General features: G+C 33.0%; 1 protein-coding gene across 1 annotated transcript; it reads right to left on the bottom strand.

Annotated features, from left to right (window-relative positions):
- Positions 1-317: 317 nt before the first annotated feature.
- On the bottom strand, positions 318-7691 carry LOC123252640 (olfactory receptor 4P4-like). Its single transcript, XM_044681909.1, has 2 exons — positions 6792-7691; positions 318-347 (listed from the first exon to the last, which is right to left on the bottom strand). Exons 1-2 carry the CDS (start codon positions 7689-7691, stop codon positions 318-320), a joined length of 930 nt encoding a protein of 309 aa, XP_044537844.1.
- Positions 7692-11564: the final 3873 nt, after the last annotated feature.

The following is an 11564-nucleotide window of genomic DNA, read 5'->3' as shown; positions in this document are numbered from 1 at the left end:
ATACATGTACTTTAAAATATCCTCAGATTATTCCAGTAAAATAAGGAGAACTGGAAGACTGATGGTAGATTTTCTAGAAAAAATATATATCCAACATTTTATTCAGAATGTATTCTGTAATGTTGTACTTAAGAGGTTTCCATGGATACCAAATATGTGGTAAATTGAAGGATGACTACTACAGAGACTATACTAGTTTTTATTCATTATATCAATGGTCAAACCATTATTGGTTCTTTGTTTAAGATCCCCTAATAGCCAATATTTCCCAAGGAGGCTCATTATGCTTCTTCTGGAAATATGCCAGTATCTTCAAACTACATTATGCCAAAATTTGATAATCTATTTCATTGTTAAAGACAATCTACAAATAGGTAATAAAGCACAAATTAAAGATAATTCATTGATAGTACATCAGCAGACAATTGTCAAAAAGAATTTTTTTAAGAATTGTCATTTTATAATGTTTTTTCTTCAAAAAAAGCCAATTTGTTACATATTTCTCCCTAAATCATATATAATTTCATATTAAACTGACTCTGAGTTTCCTCTTTCCTTAATTTCTAGACCTTATATCATATCATCATATCCCTTTTTTTCTTGTCTTGATTAGGATAAAGTGCTACTTCTCAACAAAAGCAACTTCTCTATTTTTGTTATATACATATATGTATATATCCATACCTCCTCACCTCTTCTGAATCTTTTTTTTTTTAATTTTAAACCCTTAACTTCTGTGTATTGACTTATAGGTGGAAGAGTGGTAAGGGTAGGCAATGGGGGTCAAGTGACTTGCCCAGGGTCACATGGCTGGGAAGTGTCTGAGGCCGAATTTGAACCTAGGACCTCCTGTCTCTAGGCCTGGCTCTCAATCCACTGAGCTACCCAGCTGCCCCTCTTCTGAATCTTTTAAATATACAATGTTTCTTCCCCTGATTTGTGAGGTTTCTTCATCATGTGAGTACTTCTCCTTTGCTCACAAACATTTCCAGATTTACCCTGCAATGATGATGATGATGATGATGATAGTATTAATAATAAAAAAAGTAAACTTGGAAAACAATATAAAATGAATGTTGTGTAATTAAAAAGAATAAGTTTGGTCCTAAAAAGTAATAGAAGACATTTCCCACTGGTTCCTCTGTAGCATTCAATATAATAGTATTGAGCTTAGCATAGGCTATCAGATTTTTTATGCTTTTTTGTCTTTTTTAAAATCATTTCATATTGAGTGATACCACTCAGTGAGGGAGTTAAGGAGGAAGAAAAATATAGGTGATATCAAATTGAATTTAAATTTTTATTTTTATAGTTATGAACCAAAAACAAATAGAAATCAGTTGACCCTGCCAGTTCCTAGATCTGCTGTTGTTCAGTCACTTCAGTGGTGACTCTTTGTGACCCCACTTGGAGATGTCTTTGTAAAGATATTGAAATGACTTCCATTTCCTTCTCAATCTCATTTTTATAGATGGGGATACTGAGGCAAACAATTTTAAATACTTTACCTAAGTTACCCAGCTATTTATGTATCTGAATGCAGATTTGAAATCAGAAGGATGAGTCTTCCTGACTCCAGGACCAAAGTTCTATACACATTACTACCTAACTGCCTAAATCTACAATCCTACATCACTCCCTTAATTATAGACTAACTAGGACACTATGCAATAATAGCAGCAGTTTTGGTGATGATGGTGTTAGCTATTTTCATTTACCCATGTTGTGTCTTCTCACTTTATATTCTTCCAAATTCATTTCAGTACCATTGTTAAAAATGATTTTCTGACATTTTGTCAGATTAGTATTCTTTTCCTCCTTCCCAACCCTCACACTCACCAAGACAGAAGGAAATATGTATAGGTTGTATGTGTTGTCATACAATACATATTTCCATATTTATCATGTTGTGAAAGAAGATACATATCACTAACAAAAGAGAAAACTTTGTGGAGGAAATAAAGTGAAGAATGGCATGCTTCAATATGAATCCAGATTTCAGTTCCTCTATAACAATGGATCACCTTTTTGTCATGAATTCATTGGAGATATCATAGAACCTTGCCTTTCTGATAATAGCTAAGTTATTCACAATTGATTGTTCCATTTACAGTGTTCTCTTGGTTCTGCTCATTTAGAATCACTTCATATAAATCTTTCCAGGTTTTTTCCTGATAATCTTGTTTGTCATTTTTTATGGCTCAATAGTATTCCATTATGATCACATACTAAAACTTGTTTATCCATTACTTCATTGGTGGATATTCCTTTAGTTTCTAGTTCTTTGCCACCACAAAAAGAGCTTCTATAAATATTTGTACAAGTAGGTTCTGTTGTTTTTGGGAAGCTGTAAGATGACAGGAGTCTGTAGCAGTCAAATCTCCCTAATCCTTTTGTCTATGGAGGGACACACATACTCACAAACAGGCTTGAATGGAAGGGAGGGGCCTGATCTTGTCAAAGTGCTCCTCCACTAGGCAGTTGGAAAGTCAGTTACAATATGATAATGGTGGACAGACTTGTTAACTACTGGGCCAAGATAGTAAGTTAGGAAAGGCTAAACTCCTAAAGATGATAACTTTTTCTAAATTATTTCCCCACAGTAATGTATTGGAGAAGCTTGATGTCTTAGAAGCTCACAGGCACAGAGGTTAGGATTTACTTCAGGGCTACAATGTAGGAAGAACTGGATTTGAGGAGGTTGTGAGTATATCCCAAAATATATAACTGGGCACTGTTCTCAATTGATAAAAGGTTTAATGATAAGGTGGGAAAGGGAAAGATGGGAGTTGGATAAGGATAGATAAGGTCAGGAAATCCACCATACAGCTATGTCAAAATAGTTCCACCCCCCCCCCCAAAGGGGGTAAGGTAACTTGTATAGCTGATTGGCTCTCTAACCCTATAAATATTCTTCTTCTATATCAAAATAGCTAAACCAAGGTAGATTGTGATGTTATTGAATGTCTAACCAAAGTAAAGTAGCTTGACAGTTAGGAACTAAAATGGCTCTGCTCAGATTCAGGTCCCAAGCCCCAAGACCAACCCAAGACTCAAGATCCCACAAGGCGAGACACCTGCCCACCTCATCCCAGAGCTCCAATCGCCTTTAACTGCCACCTCTCTCAGAGTTCTTGGGGGGTCCTATGGAATTCTGAAATGTAGCCTAAGCCCCCTTGTGCAGCTTGAATCCATTTCTGCAATATGAATCTTACAGTAACCCTGCTTTTCTTGTAGCTAGAATTTCCACTGGAAATTCTGCAGGCATGATACATTTCAGCACACATCACTCCCATCTATACTACATCTAAAGTAACTTTCCTATTCTTAACAACTTAACCCTATGCTATCTATTCCTAATAACATAAAGCTGTTCTTATGCCTTATTCTAACTGTCTACCACTGTCTAAGAAGGGTAAGAAAGGTAAACAAAGGGAAAAAAGGTTTGGATATAAATACAAGCATGACAACATATGAAACAAAGTAATACAATTGCAAAACTTAACTTTGCAACAAATACAGGTTGCAATGACTATTTCTAAAGCATGCAATGAAAATATCTTTGAAATACAATCAAATGCAAACTTGCAAAAGGCTAAACTGTATCTCAACTCGCTATCTGACTTATAACAAAACGAGGCATTAAACCTGGTCAAACTCTACAAGCAAAGTGCTTGTAGGAGAACTTTAAAACTGTGTCTAGGCATAAACAGAAACACATATTCATACATTTTTGTGTTAGTACTTTGCTGAAACTATATTAATGGTGTTAATACTTCTAAGTTCTAAATTATTAGTATGTTAAGATTATCTTGTTAGTCATAACTATATATATGGCTATATATAATTACTTATTCTTATAGTATAGTGACTTTCCCTAACTAACTGTATTCCAAAGGTCTCTAAAGCTACCTTTCCCTAAGGTTGTTAGTAACTCTAAACTATATATGTGTTAGTAATTATAATACAGCTATATACAATACAACTTTGTACAAGTAAAAGTTCCATTGATGTTTGTCAAATCAAAAAACAAACAATGCATTGTTTGATATGCTAGAGATCCTAGGATAATCTTCCAGTCAGTTCTTTTCCTCTATTTTTAATCACTATGGGATATAGACCCAGTAGTGGTATTGATGAATCAAAGAGTATGCATAATTTTATGGGTCTTTGGGTATGGTTCAAAATTGCTCTCCACAATGTTTATATCAATTCACAGCTCCACCAACAGCATATTATTGTTTCCCTTTGTTTCTATAAAGTCTTCAACATTTATCATTTTCCTCCATTATCATATTAACTAGTCTGATAGGTGTGAGGTGATAACTCAGAGTTATTTAAATTTTCATTCCTATAATTCATAGTGACTGAAGAATTTTTTTTTCATGAAACCAAAGATAATTTTAATTTGATCATCTCAGAATTGTATGTCCATATCCTTTGACTAACTGTCAATTGGGGAATCCTTTTTTTTTATGTTTGACTCAATTCCTTATATATTTGATAAATGAATCCTTTGTCAGAGATACTATAATTTTTCCTCAGTTTATTTTTTCCTTTCTAATCTTGGTGGCATTGGTTTTGTTTGCTCAAAACTTTCTAATCTACTGTAGTCAAAATTACCTGATTTTGTATCTTGTAATATTCTTTATATCTTATTTGGACATAAATTCTTCTCTCATCCATACATCAGAAAGGTAAAATATTTTATGCTCCTCCAATTTGTTTAGATTTTGCACTTTATATCTAAATTATTGATTCATTTTAACTTTACTTTTGTTATATAGCATGAGGTATAGGTCTGTGCTAAGATTCCTGCCATACTGTTTTTCAGTCTACCCAGAAGTTTTTGTCTATTCATGGGTTCTTCCAAAAACTTGGATCTTTGGATCTGTCAAATATTTGTCCCATCACTTCTTAATCACTTTCAATATAACTACCATTCCACAATTTCACTCACCTAACTCTTAAAATTAGGTCTCTTTCCCAAAGTGAACAGGGAAAAAATGGAAAAAAAAACCCTACATGTTTTAAAATATTAATAGCATGTCTCTATGTGGCGGCAAAGAATTAGAAATTGAAGAGATGTCCATCAATTGGGGAATGGCTGAAAAATTGTGGAATATGATTGTAATGGAATACTACTATGCTATTATAAATGACAATAAGGTTGATGCTAGAAAAACATGTAAATATTTGCATGAAACAATTCAGAGGGAATAGGAATACAGTAAAAGTGATATTGTTCAAAGTGTAACTCTGAATGACTAAACTATACTGAGTAATATGACCCTTCAAATAAGCTACAAAGGATTTATGGAGGCAAATGCTATCTATCTCCAAAGAAGCAATTAATACATGAAATATAAATTTTTCTCTTGTTTTTCTCATGTGGTGTCTTTTATTTTACAATGTGGTTAATATGGAAAAATGTCCTGCTTGACTTCATATGTATAATCTATATTATGTTGCTCATCTTCCCAAGGGGTAGGGAATGGGCCCAAGAGATTTTGAGCCCAATTTTTTAATAAATCTCAAAAATTTTCATAAATAACTTGAAATATTATAAAAGATAAAAGCATTTTTAAAAGAATATTATCTATTTCACTTACTAGCTATATCACTCAGGACAATTCAGTTAACCTCAACAGACTACAAATTTATCATTTAAAAATTAATGTGTTAGGATAATATACCCTCTACAGTATGTTTTACCCCAATATCTATGATCCCATGATCTACTGAAAAGTAGCAGATCAGGTAGAATGTAGGGTTTCCTTAATTTGAAATGGTTCATTTTCAAGTTTTGATTAGATAAATCCATATTAGCATCCTTACTTCAACAGATGAACTGTCAAGGAAATGCCAATGTTCAAAGTAAAGAGCTGGAGATATGCATATAGGAGCTCTTGAAGAATAATAAGATTTTGAGGTTCCCCAAATATGTTCTTGTTTTGAGAGAAATAGTCTTGTTAAATGAAGCATAGGATGGTCAACACCAATTTACTCATCATTTTTTTAACTGGCTAAAGTAAAATAGATCAGATAATTAGTAACTCCTGGTAAATTAGCTTTAGAATATGTCTACACTAGAAATTTGGTGAAGCCCTATGTCTTAATAGTGAGTTTATATCTAGAAATTTGCTTTGGAATTCATGAGAAAACTGATATCTGAGAACAGGCCAGGAGACATTGCAGGTCACTCTTCTATTTATTATATGCAAAGATAGTAAAAACAGTCATAAGTGGAAAGGTTGTTAAACATGGGAGTTAAAGGGAGGGTCTCAAAGTCAAAATATTGTGACTTGACAACTTCATCTTGGGCTATGCTCATTTCAGGATTCATTATGCTCTTTATCATAAGAAAATACTAACTTGTTTGGGAATGAAATATGTGATAGAATAAAAAAGATGATCAAGCTTGTATTCATATAATTCTAAATCAATCATTTAACCCATTTTTGTTTGCTACTTACAAAAATCTATAAAAAGAGTTAGAGATACAAAATATCACCAGAAAGAATATTTGCCTTTCACCTGGGAATAAATAGCATATAAAGACACAACTTATGCCTTAACATTTGTAAAATTGGCCATTTTTTCTATATTTACAAAGAGGTTAGGGAAAAAATGTGTAGATAAGTATGTGCATGCATGCAAAATGAATATATGTGTACATATATAGTTTCATACAAACACACACATATATATGTATATATGTGTGTATATACATATACAGAGAGAAATGTAGAATAACATCATATATCTTCTCATGAAGATCTCTTTTGTTTCCACACCTTGCGCATGGCATTCTTCATCTCCATATTTCTCAGTGTGTAGATGAGAGGGTTGAGCAGGGGTGTAATTACAGCATAAAACATTGTTATCTCCTTATCGTTGATGCTGACACTGGGAGGTGGAACATAGATGGCAATGCAGGGTGCAAAAAACAGCACCACAACCATGATGTGTGAGCCACAGGTGGAGAGAGCTTTGTGCCGAACTTCTGATGAACGTTTTCTAAGGTTATATAATATGACAATATAAGATGCCAACAAGACCAGAAAGGTAGCCAAGGCAACCATTCCAGAATTAGCGATGACTAAGATACTAGCAATATATGTATCGGCACAAGCTAGTTTCAGGAGAGGTTTCACATCACATATGTAGTGGTCTATCTGATTAGGACCGCAGAAAGGCAACTTAAGCACCATGAGCATTTGGGCAACAGAATGCCAGAAAGCTACCCCCCAGGCAAACAGGATTAGCAGGTTACATCTCTGACGAGTGACAATGACCATGTAATGCAAAGGCTTACAGATGGCAACATATCGATCAAAAGCCATGGAGACCAGGATGAACATCTCCACCCCAGCCAGAAAGTGACCAGTAAAGAGTTGAGTCATACAGCTACTGAATGAGATGTTTTTCCTCTGGGCAGCTAAGTCTCTTACAAGTCTAGGAATTATGGTAGATGTATAGGCCAGATCCATGAGGGATAAGTGGCATAGGAAATAGTACATGGGTTGCTGGATCAGATGACTACATGTAATAGTAATAAAAATTATTAAGTTCCCTAAAAATATTGCAAAATAACAGAGCATAAACAGCATGCAACTGAATATCTTCATCTCTGGGTTCATCAAAAGTCCCAAGAAAACAAATTCAGTGACATTATTCTGAATTTCCATGTATTTAGTATAAGTACTGATTATACAGGGATATCTAAATTCATCTGATATTATACAGGTTATGGTAAACCATATCTAGTCTGAATTTGGCAGTTCCTTAAAGCATGTAAAAATCAATATCCAGATAACTTTTGAAAATACATCTATCTCTATAATCTTATTTATGTTATATACCTTTTAAACAGAAGATCCTAGATAGGCTCAATTTTATTTAATTTATGGCAAATTTTCTCTGCCCAAAATATGTTCTTATCTGTGCCACAACTACAACTCATTTATACCTTCAGATTCAAAGCTGCAAAATAGCTTTAAAATATGTGAGAGTATCCTAAACATTTGTGAAAAGAAATGTGGATTTATTAAGAGATTCTTTTTCCTCTTGTCCAAACAATCTTGAAATTGATTTGATTCAATCAGTCAGTCAAGGGGACAATAATAAGAAGACATCCTTAATATAGTTATTCTATTTTAGCAAACTGAAATATTTTCAAATATTGTAATCATTTTGGAAATAAAGAAATATAAATATAATATACTAAAATTCAATATTATATATGCTATATAAAAAACTCATATTAAAATCTAACATCAGTGTATAGGAAATGTCCAAAATTATTATTTTTACATGACAGAGTCTCTAGCAAAGTCAAGTAGAAGGTTCAATGAGGTTATTAAAGATTAAAAATTAATGATGAAGAAAATAAAAGGACACATAAAGATAATGAGAAAACTCAAGTAGTATGGGAAGTCAGGCCCAAAATGGAGAATATACTTTTAATGAAAAGTTTGTTAATCTCCCTCTAAGCCTATTTTTTAATAAAAGGAGTTGTATTCAAAATCATGATGATGTTGGAGATGGAGATGAAGGAGAGAGATCATGGATTATACAAATGAATGTTGCAAATATTTCAAAATAATAGAAGGGGAACTTTGTGAGGAAAGATGATCATTAAAATTTTATTCAATTTGAGATGAAGCAGGAGAGCAAAGACCTGGCCAACTTTATGTTAAGAGAATGGTTCAGGTAGGAGGAAAATTTTAATTATTTTCTTTTATCAATTTATACTTCTTCATTCTCTTTACCATTGATCTCTTTACTTTTAATAAATTCCCATCCCTTTAATTCACCTAGTTATGAAGCTCTCCATTTTATTTCTTTCAGTGCAAAAGACTATCTAAGCATAGAGGGAATGATGACTAGATAGACTAAATTATCCATGTGTTCTGTGATTATTTTTACCTATTTTTACCTGTGATTATTTTTACCTTGTATTCATCACATTTTATCCAGAAGTATATTACAGTATTGATCTCAGGAAAGACACCTATAAAATACAATGGAAAGGCAGGTAATCAATGGGGTTGACAGGAGAGAGGTAGAAAAAAGGAAAAGGATAGAAAAAAATATTAATTAATTAACCTAATTTATAAACAGGCAAAATCCACATGGAAAAAAAGTTCCATTTAGTTCATTTTAAGACAATATTTCTGTTCTATTCAGAATAATTAATAGACTAGACACAAAAAGCATTGGATTTATTATGAGGAGTCACCTTACTCTACTACTCACTAGCTGATCAAACATGAACAGTGCATTTAACCATCCTACAGTTTAGTTATTTTACCTGGAAAATAAACATATCTTCTATTCTTATCTCAAAGGGCATTTTGGTAGATGAAATGAGATATTATTTAAAGAGCACATTGAAGACTTCATTGTGTCTCATAAAATCTCAGCAAAGTTACCTCCTCCCCCATGAAACTCTTATACCCCAATTCATATCATCCTTATTGGTTTAAATGATATATGCCACCACCGATATACCAAATAGACATTCCATTCTCTGGGCATCACAGATGTCTTACAAAGAGTACAGAGGCAGAAATGCACAACTAGAAAGGGCTTCAGAGGCCATATCTGCTAACCTGTAACTGAGAAGAGAACTCTTCTGATATAGACCATCCTGAAATGTGTTTAATCAGTATTTAAAAAAAAAATTCAAGTGAGAGGAACACAATATCTTCTGACACAACCCATTTTCAAGCATTTCATAGATGGATAATCTAATTATTTTGAACATTATTTTTATTGACCCTAAATCTTCTTCTTTGCAACTTTTACTTATTACTATTTTTCCCTAGGGCCAAGCAAAATTAAATTTAGAGATGACTATCATTTTCCCCTTAAGCCTGATATAATGCATATATATTCTTAGTTCAACTAATCTGTCATTTCACAGTCCATTAGTGAGGAACTAGATCATTCTCACTAGCCTTGTTTGGATGCTCTCCATGTTATCTATTCCCACTACAGAATTTGGTCAACAGTTTGTAACAAACTACCACTACTATTGTCTGACAAAGGAAGAGTAACACAGTACTATTACCTCTCTAGTCCTTGTTATAATTCATCTTTATGGGTAGTCTAATAATGGAATGAGGGGCAGAGATACATAGTTGATAAAGAGTTGGCCTAAGAGTCAGAAAGTTCTAAGCTTATTAATCTCCAACATATACAGCTATGTGACCATGGGAAAAATAATTCAGAATCAAAGGACTGTAGATTGAAAGATGAGAGGGACTTGAGATTCCATAGAGTAAAATTAAATATTTTCATGTTTGAGGAAAATGAGACATGAAAAATGTGGGACTTTTTCTAAAATCATAATGCTAATAATGGCTGAGACAATATTTGAAATCAAATCATCTTATTCTAATCAGAGTCTATAACAATGCAGTACCCCTCTGAGTACTCTGCCAAAAATACAAAAATATTATAAGTAGACCAATATTTTCTAATATTGCTTTGATAGAGGAAGAGTCCTAGTCTAGAATTTCTTTGATCAGTGAAATCCCACACATGTTTCCTTGCAACAAATTATGTACCAAACAATCCAATAAGAGAAGAGATGAGTTGGGAAGAAGATAAAAGCATTAAACAAATGCTACCTGAGCCATAAAGTGGAAAATTTGAAAGATAATCTAGCTATATTAGCATCAGATGTTGTAGTGTAGCAGTACAGGGCTTAGCTCAATAAAAGATTTTTTTTTAAAAGGTAGCAATACTTACATTTTGTCAATATCAAGAATTCACTTGATCCTAAATGTTTTTCAGTCATTGAAAAAAAATCCGATGCTAGAAACCCTGAACAGCTGCCTGGGCAGACAATGCAGGAAAATATGGATTCATGTGGTGTCCCAAGACACCTTCTATTGAATCACAAAAGCTCTTTCTTCCATTATGAAAACAGCAACTAACTTCTTAGAATGATAGGGAGAGCAGGTAACTGAGATTCATTACTTGTCCCATTGAATCAAAGTCCAAACAATAGAAAATAGATGTTTTAAGCTACTGATTCCAGAGAAAATATCGCAATCAAGAAATGATTAACTAATCAGGTGCCAAATTTAAAGGGTTATGATGAACCATAGGAATGATTTCCCATGGGTTTTTAGATTCAGAGACAAATAAAAGTTTTATTTTGTTTTTTTTTTCCCAAGAAAAATTATGCCTTGTTAATAAACTTTTGGGATGGAGCCAAAAGCTCACTGAGAATTAATTTATTTTATGCTCTGATTCAAAGATCTTACCAGATTTTTTTAATGATTTCTTGAGATATTATATCAAGAATCTGAATTTTTTTAAATTGCTTTCAGGTATTTTAATTACTCTCAAAATATCTATATTCAATCTGTCTCCTGAGATTTCACATTTTCTTCTAAATTTTATTCCCATATTTAAAAAAATTGTTTTCATGTCTATCATAACAAGGAGTTTATAGCTCCTATTTGGTCTATTCTAATTTTTAGGAACAGCTAAGTGATGTGGTGGATACAGTGTGGAGTCAAGTCAGGAAAACTCATTTTTTTTTA

Source organism: Gracilinanus agilis, chromosome 6, assembly GCF_016433145.1.
Source record: "Gracilinanus agilis isolate LMUSP501 chromosome 6, AgileGrace, whole genome shotgun sequence".
Classification (NCBI taxonomy): Eukaryota; Metazoa; Chordata; class Mammalia; order Didelphimorphia; family Didelphidae; genus Gracilinanus; species Gracilinanus agilis.
This window is presented reverse-complemented; position numbering and strand designations above follow the sequence as displayed.

Excerpts from the sequence above, each read along its gene's own strand:
- LOC123252640 (XM_044681909.1), bottom strand. The coding sequence starts at position 7,691 with ATGGAAATTCAGAATAATGTCACTGAATTTGTTTTCTTGGGACTTTTG. Across the intron at positions 348-6,791 it reads ATGCCATGCGCAAGGTGTGG|AATAGATTATCAAATTTTGG; the intron begins AAACAAAAGAGA and ends CTTTAACAATGA.